The sequence below is a fragment of the Rhinatrema bivittatum genome, chromosome 1 (genome assembly GCF_901001135.1).
Source record: "Rhinatrema bivittatum chromosome 1, aRhiBiv1.1, whole genome shotgun sequence".
NCBI lineage: Eukaryota > Metazoa > Chordata > Amphibia > Gymnophiona > Rhinatrematidae > Rhinatrema > Rhinatrema bivittatum.
Genome location: NC_042615.1, coordinates 495,798,124 through 495,814,278, shown reverse-complemented (window position 1 = coordinate 495,814,278; position 16,155 = coordinate 495,798,124). Strand labels below are relative to the sequence as shown.

At 42.4% G+C, this 16,155-nt stretch overlaps 1 protein-coding gene across 5 annotated transcripts in view; it reads right to left on the bottom strand.

The window, feature by feature from the left end:
* ADAMTSL1 (ADAMTS like 1) overlaps positions 1 to 16,155 on the bottom strand; it is a 1,467,826-nt gene that overhangs the window by 71,704 nt on the left and 1,379,967 nt on the right. For all 5 annotated transcript variants that reach the window (XM_029608733.1, XM_029608741.1, XM_029608751.1 and 2 more), the window contains one exon: positions 9,170 to 9,304. In XM_029608733.1, the coding sequence (XP_029464593.1) occupies positions 9,170 to 9,304 (135 nt within the window). The remainder of the gene's footprint in view (positions 1 to 9,169; positions 9,305 to 16,155) is intronic.

Here is a 16,155-nt window from a genome sequence, read left to right as displayed (position 1 = left end):
GTCCAATCGTGTTCGTCTATGGCCGCCGCCATTTTTCGGCGCCATTTTGGAAAATGGCGCCGGCTGAAGACAACAAGATTCAGGAGCAGGAGCCCGTTCCGGACCGCTGCCGTTCCGGACTGCCGCTGGACCCGCAGGTTATTTAAGTCATTTGGGGGGGGTTCGGGAGGGTGGGGGATTTAATTTAAAGGGTCGGGGGTGGGTTTTAGGGGGTTTTAGTGTGCCGGCTCACGATTCTAACGATTTATAACGATAAATCGTTAGAATCTCTATTGTATTGTGTTCCATAACGGTTTAAGACGATATTAAAATTATCGGACGATAATTTTAATCGTCCTAAAACGATTCACATCCCTATTCAGCGTTAAACACAGTGACAGTCAAATAGATGCAGGAGTAGAAGTACAACTTAAATGAAATCACAGTTCAAAGAAAGCTTTAGTCCTCCCTTATGAAGATGTTTCTTGGTGCAGCGACACAAGGTCTCCAGTAACTTTGTTAACTTCTCACCTCCTTTGTCCCCTGTTGCAAAACAAGGCTAATATTTTCCTCCACTCCTCACCGGATAAATGGTTCCTCACTGGAACTTCTGTTCAGCTACAGGAAAAACCCATCAGGATTGTCTTCAAGGTTCCCCAAGCCCCAGGCAGGTACTCTCTGGCTCGGTGTAGGCTCCGAATCCAGGAGAGTCCTTACCCTTGTAAGTTCAAGGGTAACCTGCACGTTCTGAGCAGTCTCTCACCCCCTTTTTCCTTAGGCATCTAGGGATTTAAGTGGAAAATCCCCAGCCTTACTCCTGGCTGCTCCCTTCTGTGATCCCTCGAGAGCATCTCAGCTCCAACCAATCTCTTTCAGTGAAATCTCAAAACTACCCCTGGCTCAGGAGATCCAGGGCTTTTTATTGTCTCCCCTCATTACCAGGCCCTTGAGGGGATGTACCTCTCTTGTCTGTCAGCAGACAGCTTTTTTGCTCCCTGTGCGAACAATTACTGTGCTGCCCTCCCCCCCCTTTTCATTAATTCTCTGTCCCGGGCCCACCCATAAAAAGCCCAGCTCCCTTCAGTGATACAAACCTTAGAAACTGACAACCACACCCCCCCCCCCCCCCCCCCGTACCAATGGCTGGTGCAAGGGTATTAAGTGCCCCAGGCGAATCTTATAGCCTTGCACAAAGCCCTCCCCTCCACCTCACTATAAAATATTGCCACTTTTAAAAATCTTTACTTTTCATGGAATTGCCACTCTCAGCCTACCTGGTGACGAGGCAGAGGTGTTAGCCATTTGTATTTAATTTTCCTTATTTTTTAAAATAGCTACACTGTCCCAAACAATGTTCTTGGGTGCTAGTCACATTTTATTTTAGTGCTCCTACACAAAGCAAATTACTGACAAAAGCCACAAATCTACTCCCCTTGTTTTGGGGATGTACAATACACATATACAAGGTGTCTGCAGGAAAACATGGATTGGATTCCTGCTTAGATTGGAGTCCTAGCACAGGGACTTTCTAAACCAGCTTTGCACAAATAATGGGGGCTAGCACTTAGGTAACCGTACAAGGTACACTCACGGGGTAATCTGAACTATTTTCTCTATATACTATATCATCACAACCAATAAGAGAAAAGTGCAAAACTTTATTATCACAATTTTCAAGAAATTTTTAGAAATGTGTCCATACAAATTAAAATCACACATACACTCATTCACACCTTAAAACATCACAGAATACACACAAGTGTCAGTATATAGGGCTCTGCTGAGCCTATATAAATATACAATACCCTTTTAAATGTAACTCAAAGTCCCTGTGGGGTTTTCCACTTACAATCTGTATATTTCCAACTTACTCCTCCGTTATCCAGTTTTAATAAACGTAACCTATCAATTCAGCACATTAAAGAATGTATATTAATGATAGCACTGGCCACTGGTATGAAATTCTGATTCCTGGTCCGTTTTCAACTTCAGATATAAATTCACGTGGTCTGACCCCAACAAGCGGCCCCTGTTTCGCATGCATATGCTTCCTCAGGGGGACTGCAACCACTGAGAAAACCAAATTTAGATTTTTAGAACAGGATCATAGGACACATTTGTTACTCAACTTGTTGATCCAATTTTTTACCTCAAAGTCGTTTAAATTCAAAGATTTTTCTCTCCAAGCTGCATAAATGTACTTCTCTTCAACCATTCTCCTGACTTGAGTACTCGACACTCCCAGAAAACTGTTCTCTTCATTTCACAGCAGATATCTCTCAAAGAACTATTCTTTTCAGCACACAGGATCTACAAACGCCCCAAACACGTATACATTAAATTCAAAACCACCCAAAAAAATTTTTCAAAGGTATACACTCACTGAAATGGCACACACTTACCCATTCCATAAAGATACTTCATTGAACACCACGCTTTAAACTTTATCAATATGCCTCTCCTTTCGCTAGGACCTCCAACTGCGCCATGTTTTTACCAAGATTTGACTGGATAATTCCTCACCTTGTCCCACAAACATTTTAAAGTGTTTCTCAAGGGCCTCCGCCCTGCCGTGCTGAATAGCACGCCCCAGCGTCTCAATCAGACGCAACTGCGTAACGTATCTCAAAGAGCACGTCCTAGCGTTCTGCAACAAACGCAACGACATGATGTCATAATATCCTCGAAACTACATATTCCTTCAACCTTATAATCGCCTGTACCCCATTCACATAAATGTACCAATACGAGAAAGCACCACATTCATTCACCTAATTCATTATATGCCAAATTAATGATAAAATCGCTCATGCTTGCTGATCTTAAAATCCTATCAACCAATAGCGTCTATTTCAACCAACTTTATTTAAACAAAGGCAATCCATTCTATTTCAGCGTTCAAACCCTGAGGACTCAAAGTTTGCCATTCAGAAATACACTGTTGTTCCCATTGTGTCAATAAACGCTGAGTATCCCCTTCAGGGTTCAAGCATTGTCTGACCACAAAACATTTTATGTCATTAATAGTATGGGCATACTGTATCCAATGGCTCTCCAAAGGAGCTGATTCTTTTTTCGTTCTCACACAACTTTTATGTTCTACAATTCTCTGTCTTATGGATCTATTTTACAAGGGTGGAGCTACAAAATTTTTTTAGGAGAGTCAGAATAAGGGATTATTTTGGTAGTCCCATGGAAGATTCGTCTTATGAGGTGATGTGTATTACATTCCGCGGTATATAAAAAACTATAAATAAATAAAATAAATAAATGATAAAAAACTCTATCGACCTTCTAAATGGATGCCACCTACTCCCCCTCATCCATTAGTTTTAGCTTTTGAAACCTTGGTTGTGAAAGATCTGAATGTTATAGAAACAGACACAGAAAAACTCAAGTATAATTTAAGCATAGCCGAGCATCGAGCTATTGAAGAGTTGAGAACAGATCCTTCTATAGTTATATCAGCAGCTGATAAGGGAGGTGCAATAGTGGTGTTAGATGCAGCATGGTATGATCAAGAAGCAGCCCAACAATTGGCAGATACATCAACGTATGTTGAGTTAAGAGATGATCCTACAGAAGAAATGGTGATAAGAGTTAAGGATTTGTTGGAAGGGGCGTTGAAGAGTTATATTATTTCTCGTCAGGAGTTTAAGTGGTTATTTCAAACTTATCCATCTGTTCCGTATTTTTATACGGTTCCAAAAATCCACAAATCAGTGGAAAGGCCGCCAGGCAGGCCCATAGTATCTGGCATTGGGTCCATATTTGAGCCCATTGCTAAATACGTGGACCGGTTACTTCAACCTATGGTGACACAAGTTTATTCCTATGTTAGAGACTCTATGGATTTTTTGAACAGTTTGGCTCAGGTACAGGTGCACTTGGTTCAGTGGTTAGTTACAGCTGACATATCATCGCTATATACCAACATTCCTCAATCGCAGGCCTTTTTAATAGTACAAACTTTATTGAAAGAGGCTGATATATCTAGTGGTAAATATCAGTTGTTGATGCGATTGGTAAAATTAGTATTAACAGAGAGTTACTTTCGATTTAACAAGGTGGTTTATAAACAAGTGAGGGGCATTCCTATGGGTTCTCCATTGGCACCCACGGTTGCAGGATTGTATGTAGCCCAGTATGAAGATCAGTTCATATACTCTTCTAAGTTTTTTGATCATATTACTATTTAGAAGCGTTATATAGACGACTTGTTTTTCCTGTGGACAGGGGATGAGGAGCTGTTAGTTGATTTTCAAACATATATGAATCAATGCGATGTTCATTTACAGTTCACATTTGTTTGAGACACTATTTCAGTTCCTTTTCTTGATATTAAGGTTATTAGAGGTGCAACTCAGTTTGATACTACGGTGTACAGGAAGCCTACAGATAGAAATACGCTACTTCATGCCACCAGTTTCCATCCCAGGAAGCTTAAGGAAAATATCCCATGTGGTCAGTTCTTGAGATACAGGAGATTGTGCTCCACTGATAAAGAATATCGATCTAAAGCTCAGGAACTTTCGGATAGATTTGTGGAACGCGGGTATGATAAACATCTGGTTAAAAAGGCGCATAAGAGAGGTCTTTATGCAAATCGTGATAATTTGTTAAGAGTTCAGCAGAAGGCGAGTATTTCAAGAATCGTCTGCACATTACCTTATTCTTCTAAGACTTCGGCCATTAAGCAAAGTATAATGAGACACTGGACAGTCATATCAGCATTGCCTAGTTTTTCAGAGTCACCTATTTTTGCTACTAAGAAAGGTAAAAATTTAAGAGATAGATTGAAAAGGAAAAAGCATCCGATGATTGTAGAATCACCTTTGGGCCAATTTCAATGTGGCCATTGCTCTGTATGTAATAACGTTCTACAAATACATCAGTACCAATTTAAAAAGACTATGCGTCCATATACTCTGTTAGGACATTTTACTTGTTCGTCAAAACGTGTCGTGTATGCAATAGTGTGCCCGTGTGCACTAGTATACATTGGCCATACTAATAGATCCATAAGACAGAGAATTGTAGAACATAAAAGTTGTGTGAGAACGAAAAAAGAATCAGCTCCTTTGGTGAGCCATTGGACACAGTATGCCCATACTATTAATGACATAAAATGTTTTGTGGTCAGACAATGCTTGAACCCTGAAGGGGATACTCAGCGTTTATTGACACAATGGGAACAACAGTGTATTTTTGAATGGCAAACTTTGAGTCCTCAGGGTTTGAACGCTGAAATAGAATGGATTGCCTTTGTTTAAATAAAGTTGGTTGAAATAGACGCTATTGGTTGATAGGATTTTAAGATCAGCAAGCATGAGCGATTTTATCATTAATTTGGCATATAATGAATTAGGTGAATGAATGTGGTGCTTTCTCGTATTGGTACATTTATGTGAATGGGGTACAGGCGATTATAAGGTTGAAGGAATATGTAGTTTCGATGATATTATGACATCATGTCGTTGCGTTTGTTGCAGAACGCTAGGACGTGCTCTTTGAGATACGTTACGCAGTTGCGTCTGATTGAGACGCTGGGGCGTGCTATTCAGCACGGCAGGGTGGAGGCCCTTGAGAAACGCTTTAAAATGTTTGTGGGACAAGGTGAGGAATTATCCGGTCAAATCTTGGTAAAAACATGGCGCAGTTGGAGGTCCTAGCGAAAGGAGAGGCATATTGATAAAGTTTAAATCGTGGTGTTCAATGAAGTATCTTTATGGAATGGGTAAGTGTGTGACATTTCAGTGAGTGTATACCTTTGAAAAATTTTTTTGGGTGGTTTTGAGTTTAATATATATGTGTTTGGGGCGTTTGTAGATCCTGTGAGCTGAAAAGAATAGTTCTTTGAGAGATATCTGCTGTGAAACGAAGAGAACAGTTTTCTGGGAGTGTCGAGTACTCAAGTCAGGAGAATAGTTGAAGAGAAGTACATTTATGCAGCTTGGAGAGAAAAATCTTTGAATTTAAATGACTTTGAGGTAAAAAATTGGATCAACAAGTTGAGTAACAAATGTGTCCTATGATCCTGTTCTAAAAATCTAAATTTGGTTTTCTCAGTGGTTGCAGTCCCCCTGAGGAAGAATATGCATGCGAAACAGGGGCCGCTTGTTGGGGTCAGACCACGTGAATTTATATCTGAAGTTGAAAACGGACTAGGAATCAGAATTTCACACCAGTGGCCAGTGCTATCATTAATATACATTCTTTAATGTGCTGAATTGATAGGTTACGTTTATTAAAACTGGATAACGGAGGAGTAAGTTAGAAATATACAGATTGTAATTGGAAAACCCCACAGGGACTTTGAGTTACATTTAAAAGGGTATTGTATATTTATATAGGCTCAGCAGAGCCCTATATACTGACACTTGTGTATATTCTGTGATGTTTTAAGGTGTGAATGAGTGTATGTGTGATTTTAATTTGTATGGACACATTTCTAAAAATTTCTTGAAAATTGTGATAATAAAGTTTTGCACTTTTCTCTTATTGGTTGTGATGGGGGCTAGCACTTGCCATCCCAACACTCAATCTGGTCCAAACATTTATTTTTAAACTATTTTTCCCTGGGGCTACATGGTCTTGCTTATCAGGATTCACTTTTCTCTCCAGGACCCTTTCTCATGCAGCCGAGCATCAGAGTTTATCCCAGCATCCTTTGCTGCTGTCCCTGCTGAGCTCTGTGCTTCAATGTGCCTCTATCACTCCGGGGGGGAGGGAGCTATTCATCCTGTCACTGAGGGGCTGTGGGAGCTTGTCATGCTTCAGAATCTTGGTAAGTGGCTTCTGCTGCTTGTCTTTTCCCCCTTGCTTTCATTTTAATCTATATTAGTTTTGTTTTACTTTGATTTCTTTTGTTTTACTTTTTGCCTGTCCCTGAGGTGCTGATATAAACTGGAACCTTTAAGAGGACAGCTGATGATGTCTTCACTGCTGGGCTGCTAAAGTTAAACTAAACCGGCAGCTCCTTTTCATCTCCTGTAATCGTGGGTATCAAACAACTAATACACCGGGGGAGACAGCATCCAAACAAAAGAACAGTATGCTGTCTCTGCTAACTATATTCCTGCAGCTCAGGTAACTTTTATTTAATTTGTTTAACCTGTTCACATATGTAGTCTCAAATTAAAACAGTACTTCGAACATCATTTGCAACGATGAAGCTCTCACGTCACCTAAAGCCACTCCTAGACAATCGGATTTTAGCAGTTTTCCCAGGCCCTGATTCATTCAGGCATCAACTGTTGCAATTCACTTTACATAGGATTACCACTGACCATTACATTTAGCACAAAACGTGGCTGCTTAACTACTCACTATGGCTCCCTGCTCAAGAATGGATGGAATACAAGCTGGCTGTATCACCCTGGATAAACTTGATGTTGAAGTTCTACCCCCCATCAAAGATCTTATGATCCTCCACTCAACACTTATTTGACACAACATCCCCTCAAATTGTCTGGCTTTCGGTCACCATAAGAGGACTTTCTCTTTAGCAGGTCCAAGCATTTGGAATTCACTTCCTTTGCATAATCAATCATTAACTCACCTATTTAAAGTCGCCTTTTCAGCAACCACCTAGCACCCTAATACATAGCAAAAAAATAATCTGGTTGTTACATAGAAACATTTTCAGCAGTGATATTATCATTATATGGTATTAATATCTATCTTTGGCCTGGATAAAGAGAGAGTGAGAGAGAGAGCCTAGCCTAGCCATAATGGCCTCATGCTAGATTGGTATTTATATCTCTATTGAAGGCCCACCTAGTCACTCGAGGTGAGGTTTAGGTATTAGTGTAGGGATTAGGGGCCACTTTGACATTCAAAGTGAGACGTACGAACAGAACAGTGCTCTCCTGTGAAGATTTGATGACCTTCGGAGTGAGGAAACTCACTCAAAGATGAGATTTGTGCAATGTTCTCTCAACCTAGCTTGATGTTACCCAGGTAGAGAGTCCTTCAAGCTCTCTCTCTCTCTCCACCCCCAGGAGGGCCCTGTTAGCTTGGCTGGCTCACCAGGAGTTTAAAATGACATGTGCGAAAAACATCGCAATCTCGATAAAGCCCTATCACACGGCTTACGCAAATGAAAAAGGTGTAGTTAAAATTCACATTAATGCCATGCGATATGGCTTCACAAACTGTGAGCCCAGCCCACTTGGCCAAAATTCCCGCACCAATATCCTTCCCTTTTTCTCATTTGCATCGCACCAAACGTTATGGTGCTTTCGCATGCGTTAAGGCATTTCCACATGTGTTAAAGGTGTTTTTTGCATGCAAAAATGCCTTAACGTATGCAAAAACGCCATATAGCATTTTGATAAATGACCCCCTTTGTTAGGTAGCATTGATGATCTATATATTATTGTCTTTTGATTATGTTCCTATGATTTTGTTACGTATGTAATGTTGTACCACACCCTGAATGTTAGAGGGTGCGGGAAACAAATACTTTTTAAATAAATAAAAATTAAAAATACATCAGTATATAGCCAGTTAAGACCTGGATTTTCTAAGGTTGCAGACCTTAGAAAATCTGGCGGTAATGGGGGTGGGGTGGCGAAGAGGAGGGAGGGCCTGCCAATAGTGCCATTGTAAAAGGTAGTGCTATTGGGCGCAAAACTGTCGGCGAAAAGGGTCCTTACCTTTTCACCGTCAGTGGTGTCTTTGCGGCGTCCACCCCGGTGCCGCCCCGACACCTCCTCTTCTGGTGCGGACGCTGCCCAGAACCCACCCCGATTTAGCTTTCTCGAGCGAAAAGTCCTTTTTCGCATGCAATCCTCATAGAAAATGACCCCCTAAGTTTGAAGTTATTTGAGTGAATGCCTCCCTGGATTATCTTTAGCTGTGATATATTCAGCAGGATGGCCAAAATTATCCAGGTAACTGTGTCCCTGAATATCCAAGACAAGTTATTCGGTTAACTTTAGTTAGGAACAGTAACTTGTCCACTCGCCGGCTTACTAAATAAGAATCTTAAACCTACCATGAACACCTGCGGAAGACTGGCAAGTGGCTCTACTGCAACCTCGGTTGTAATGTTACGGCTAATAAAAAATCTGCAGGGCTTCGCTGAACCGCTTTCTAATTCTCATTCTTGTAACAGGATAAGTCAAATTGCCCAGTTCGTGTAGTTTATTATGTTAAGTTGTCACGCCACAGACTCATTGCTTACCTATCACTACTGAACTTCCAGGGCTTAGCACCAGCCTGCTACCTAGAGGTGAAGTCATCACCGTAGGAGCACCCAGAGCCGTTCCTGACAAGACTGCTGTCATGTCTTCCAATCCATGCGAAGTCTGCGGGGGACCTGGAAGAGGGAGAGAAGCTTCAGTCAAATAATGCCTGGGACCACTGAACGGCGTAGAAAAGAGGCATTTGGGGGCGGGTTATTAGTTGTGCATCTAACTGCGGAGTTATATGTGTAATTTCAAACATATACCAAACAATCCGACTTTTCTTTTCCAAACACAAGATCTGTGCACTGTCAGGCCAATTTTAAAATGAACGTGCAGGTGCCCACATATGTGCGTATAGGCGCGCAAGCTGAGATATGCTGGCATTTAAAATCATGCCCGCAGTTGCGCATGAACGATTTAAAATACATCTACTATACTAAATATGCTCCTATTTTAATCCGTTATTTGAGCAAACATACTTCGCATATCTTCCTTAGGACTTTGCCGGCTTTAATGCACGTACGTAAGCAGATTTTAAAACACGCTCATGTGAGGGTCATTCCCAGTTTTTCCAATTAGTCCACCAGTTGGCCCAGTCACTCTTGAGATCATCCTCTGGTTCTTCATCCTGCATGTCCGCCATTTGACCCAAACACCTCACCCTGTCCTGTATGCTCTAAAACGTGATTTCTGCAGACTTGTTCCTCCTCAGGGGCAGCGGTAAAGAATTGCAGCTAATAAGCTTCCGCGCACTGCAGCCTCTGGTTTTAAAATCCGGAGTTATTATGCATGTAACTGCTGGCCGCATCCTGGAACACCCATGCTCTGCCCCCAACTCTGCCCCTTTTCTGCCCTTTTTTAAACCTCACACACTCGTATATATGCGCATAATTTCCGGCTTTTAAAATACACTTTGCTTGGGTATATGGGCTTTTTATTGCAACACTTTTAAAATTTGGTCCAAATTACGTTTTAATATTGAGTCTTTATGCAGTTAAATAATATGTAACTTCCCTTTCTGCAAAATAGGGCATAAAGTTATGCATATAAATGGCATAATTTTTTGAAAATATAAGTTAATGTGCATAAATCTATAAAGCCCCTGGAATATCTGGTTTTCATGAAGCCAAACATATGTGTGAAATGAATATACGCATGGATTTTTTAGGTAGCTAAACATCTGATGCGCATATAGTCAGCTTCCATATGTAACGCCTTATTTTATAGGTGTAAGTTCTGACTCAGCTTTTGAAAATTTCTCCCTTAAAGCAGCAACTGGACCAGCTATGCCCTAGCTCCCAAAATATCAACTTAACTCTTTTGTGCCTCTGTTGTTTTTTTCTTTTGGCTCTGTTAAAATACCTTGACCAAAGAATGCATAGGCGTGTCCCAGAGTATAGTACAGAGTGCATGCAACTTTCTCAGAGTTTATTTAAAAACACTTTCACACCAGATTTCTATGCGTCCCATGATGGTCAATGATGATGCAGTTTCAAAAAAATGGTTTGTAAGGAAGTTGAATGAGTGCTGTGCTTCATCTCCACAGAAATAAATTGGGATGTTTGTGATTTTTCCACATTTGGGCAAGAAATGACATATTTTATTTAACAGGACAATTTTCAAAGTGGCTTATGCAAGTAAAAAGTGTTTCACTCCCAGTAATCAGCTTTCTTATTTATTTATTTCAAGAATTTGTATTCAGCGTGTCCACGTTTGTGTTGGATTACGTGCAAATCATACATAATAAAACAATTTAAACAAACAGGATAAAACTAAAATATAAAATAAAGACCTATAAAAACAAGACAAATTATAAATTAAGATAACAATTTAAAAAAAACCATTAACAGAACAAAAAACAATATCTGGTTCTTTAAATAAATTAATACAAAAAAAGTTAAATTACAACCAAAACTAGCACCAAAACCAGGCTAAAAGACTGAACTTAAAATGGAATCAAAAGGGACCTGAACATTTTCCTCTCAAATGTGATTAAAAGTCTGCATGTTTTCCTACAATGCACATATTTTCAGCTGCATCGAGAAGAGACGTCCCCAGGGTTTTGTTTAGGTCATGGGAACAAATGTATGTGAAGGTTCAACTTTGCTTGAATACTTTTCCAGAAAAAATCTACACAAAGGAAAAGCGGGAGAAAGTGACCGCTTGAATCTTTAACCCACAGAACTTTAACATGTGTGTACTTTCACTTTGAAAACTGATGCAATGCCCACGAGGAAAAAGTACCGGCAGACTTTGTTCCAAAGCAGCCAGTTTGAAAATTGTCCCCCTAGGTCAGCTAAAGTTGGCAAAACAGCACAGTAATAGATCAGGAAAGTGAACTCTCATGCCATCATTTTCTTCTGAAAGGGTCTCCTCGCTGAGCTCCCATTCTCCTGGATCCAGATGGTTCTTGCTGAGAAAGTTCCCTTGGTCATTTTCACTTCCTGCAATGTTGGCTGCTGAGAGGCAGAGTATGTTTTGCTCTGCCCATTTGAAGAGAGAGCTTGTCTCCTCTGCTAGCGTGTGGCTGAGGTTCCCCTTCTTTGTTCACATAAGCTAATGCTGTAGCATTGTTGGAGAGGATCCTGACTGATTTCCCTTTTACCAGTGGGAGGAAGTGCCTTAAGGCCAATCTTTTGGCCTTTGTCTCCAATCGGTTTATGGACCAGGTAGCTTCCTCCACTGTCCACAGGCCTTGGGCTATATGTCCCTGACGGTGTGCTCCCCATCCTACTGTGCTGACATCTGAGGTAATGATAGTCCAATTTGGGGTTTTCAGATTTTTCCCTTCAAGAATTTCCCTTCAAGAATTTCCCGGGTTCTCTCCACCAGTTTAAGTAGTTCCTTACCTAAGGAAGTAAGATGAGATGGGATTCATAATTTCAAGAAATAGGAGACTACTGAGATAGGAGGGATTGCTATAATCACAATGTATTTAATTTAATACCCTCTTAAGGCTTCTCTTTTTCCAGCTGAATCAGCTTCCAAGTTCAAGGTCCTTGTTATTATGTAACTTTTTGCTTTTCTGCTTTTGTCTCCTCTAATCATAAAAAGTTGTTCCTTATGTTATGTTATGTTATACTGATCTACCCCTGTTCGATGTAAACCGACCTGATATGGTATTCAACCTTGAAGGTCGGTATAGAAAAATGTTAAATAAATAAATAAAATAATGGAGACATGTGTGCTCTGGTTCATGAGACTAGATCTAAGGTGGCTGTCATGAGACCCAAAGCTGAAGATAATCCCAATGTTTGGGAGCTCTCTGTTCTTGAAGGTTAGTATATGGCCAGTCGATTTGATGACTCACTTGCCAGTTAAGAACACCTTTTCTTCCTTGGTATTGAAGAAAGCGCCTAGGTGCTTGAGGAATTGAACTACTGCGGCTGTTGTCTGCAAACTTTCTTGGAAGGACTTGGCCCTGATGAGCCAGTTGTGCAGGTAGGGGAGTATGATTATCCCCCTTTTGCGTAAGGCCACTGCAACAAGTGGTCCAGGTACCTTGGTAAAGGTTCTTGGGGTTTTTGCTAGACCAAAAGGTAGTGCCTGAAACTGGAAATGCTCACCAAGGACAGAGAAACAGAGGTGCTTATAGTGGGCATTCTGAATGGGGATGTGAAAATAGGCTTCTGCCATATCCAGGGAGATGAGAAATGCCCCTTTTCTTACATCCATTATGACTGACCTGAGAGTTTCTGTTATGGTTAAGCGGTGTTTGGGTGGATCCTTGGGTACTGTGGCAGATGACCATGCCCACGGGGAGGAGCCCTGTGAGAAGCCACAGTACGAGGCTAGACTCAGAACGCACAAACACAGTTAGTTCTTTATTATACAGCTTGAAGAGTACCACCAGAGGTGGCAGTAGTGAGGCAGTCTGGTAGTTGCAGTCTCAGGGACCTCGGCAGAGGGAGTCCTTCTCACCCCGTTGGTATAGGGAGGTTCCGAAGCAGGTTTCCCAGCAAGGTAGTACTGTGGATGAGATAGACTGAGAGTTAGAGTACTCACTAGGTGTTTGCTGTAGGTATGCGATTCCACCAGGTTGAAGAAGAAAGTGCTGGCACCGAGGCAGGGAGAGCAGGCCCTCAAGAAGCGAGTACCTGTTCCCTGTAAGGCACCTGAAATAAAGCAGAGGGCCCTCAAGGAGCAGGTACCCAGGTTAGCAGTTACCCCAAAGGGCAGAGGGAGAGCTTCCAGCGGCAGAACGGAAGCGGCAGAGTAGCGTAGACAGGAACGGATTTGAGTCCTTGCTAACTCAACGAGCTAACAAATTAGAATAGGTTATATACCCGGATGGCATGATGCCCCCGAGGTTCGCGCCAAAGTTGGAATAAAGACATGGGTGACGTGCGCGTGTGCACATCCTACTAGGTACCTGGGAGGAGCATGGCGGGAGGCTGCACCATAGCCGTTCCGGGGACGCTGGAGAGGTCGGCTTGTAGACGCGGCAGAGGCTATCTTTCCTAGGTAAGCAGGAGAAGCCGAACAAGCTGAGGCAAACGGGGTGAAGCCATCTAGCACTGACGGACGCAACAGTTTCCATCTGAAACTGAGGCACTCAAAGACACTTGTTGACCCCTTTTAGGTCCAGGACAGGTTGAAAGGAGTCATCCTTTTTCAGAACCACAAAATAGATTAAATTCTGTCTCTTGGCCTTGTTCTGACAATGGCATTGGGACTATAGACTGAAAATCTTGCAGTATTAACAGGGTAGCCTTTTGGCTGATGAGAAGCATGGAGAAATCTTAAAGACTTCCTGGACAGAGGTGAATAGCTCTAAAGAATATCCTCTCTGCACATTCTCTAGCACCTACTGGTCTGTAGTGATTTGGGATTGTAGGATGTGACCACCCACAGGAATTAACATTGGGGAAGGTCACTCAGTATCATTGAGAGGGGCAACTGACAGCTGATGCTAAACGTCAACTAAGATTTTCATGTTGGTTGCATTGAAATCAACTCTGGGCTGCTGAACTGCAGGCAATGAGGGGCTCTAAGGGCATGATTCGCTGATGAGGGTTCTGATGGAAGATCCCTTGGGCTTAGGCCAGACTGCATCTGAAACGATATAGCATCCCCAATATCGGTGATGAGATCCATAAGCCCTCCTGCCCTCCCTCTGCTCTGCATCCTCTGAATGAGGGATGGCACCGTTATTTTGCGGTAGCAGCAGCCTGGGATCACGATTGCAAAATGATCCCACAATGTGCAGCAAATGTTTCGCACCTGCAGCCCTCCATGATTGGATTTTATTTGTGCCACTAATGTTGCATGCAGGCATCTCCTTCTCCCCCCATGGCTTATCTTGCCTCTACTCCTGGACCCAACAATATGCACCACCTCTGGGGGAGCTACCTCAGGAACGCTTCTTGCTGCTGGGCTGCCAGTACAGCGACCCCACCTGTGTTCTGATCCCTATTGAGTTCTTTTTTTTTCAAACTTTATAGAGCAAGGATGGGGGGGGGGGGGGAGAGAAAAACAGGGAAGCAGCAAAAAAAACACACTCAAGACCTTTTTGACCCAGTACCTGGGCTACCCAGACTGGCTCCCCTGGGTTTAAACAACCAGGAACCGTTTTCCGAAGTGATCTACCTGGCTCTGAGAGGCACAGGGATTAAGCCCTGAGGGAATGCTCAACCAAGCTGCTTTTTTTTGGAATCTGGGAGACAGGCTCTACTGGAGAAAGCATCTCTGTAGAGCTGTTGCTCCAAGATCACAAGTAGCTCAACCAGGCCAAGGCCTAACCTTGGCTCTGGGAGGAATAAAATACCTCCCAGAGCCAGGCAACATCTCCCTTATAGACAAGATGATGTCATAAAGAAAATGTGTCCTCCATATCCAGCAGCTGTGGAGCAGGGAATACCATTAATAGAGATGGGTCTAGCAGGAAGAAAAGGAAAATTATACAGACTACACATTCTCCGAATCCGTCCCTCGCGTGCAGCACCATTCTTAGGTGCATGCATGCATCAGTCCTGGGAGCTTAAAGGGGCCATGGTTGGAAAGTCTCCACAGCCCTACTGATGATGTCATCAAGGCTGCCTTATTTAAGGGTAGCTGCCCTGCAGCAAGATACCTCAGCAACAGGTCCACTACCTTGAGTTGCCTCAGCGTTTGTTCCAGTATTCCTGGTCTTCGTTCTTGTGTTCCTGGTTTTCGTTCATGAGCTCCTAGTCTTCGTCTTTGTCCTATCATCAGTCTTCAGTTCTTCGTCAGGTCTTTGTCTCGTGGTCAGTCTTCAGTTCTTCACTGTCTTCTTGCCCACCTATGCCATTTCTCACCTCCCAGCCTGCCTATCCATCCCACCTTCCCTTGGATGGCTCTCTGGTTCTGACTTTCACTAGCTTTACACTTGACTATGCTTGAATTCCACCTACCACTAACCACCGCCTGACTCTCAATGACGCTTGAATTCTGCCTGCCACTATCCACCATCTGACTCTCGGCGACGCTTGAACTCTGCTTGCCACTGACCACTGTCTGACTCTCAATGATGCTTGAACTCCTCCTGCCTCCAACCATTGCCTGACTCCTGACCACATCTGAACACTGCCTGCCTTGACCACCGTCTGCTTCTGACTATGCCTGAATCCAGCCTGGTATACACAGCTATCTATTTGGTATCCCCCTACAACAAACCTTGGTCATAACAAACTGAAATCCATATAGCTTGGCTCCTCCATAAAGTAACTCTTGTAGAGTAAGGTATTGTTATAGAGGTTGAATCCTGCTACAAAAAAATCATCCTTATAAGAAATGTATTGCTTTCCAGCTTTCTATATAAAAAACAGCACACTATAGTATACTTGGAACCAGTAAACTATTAATGGAAATACCAACATAGTATTTGCTATATACATGCTAGTGAAAATACTATGAAAACAAAGTAACAAAATGTACTCAATGCTTTGCAGAAGCATTTCCATCGTACTGTCCCATCTTTCATCTCTCAGTCAGTGGAAGTTGTCACAGGTCTGAGCAATAA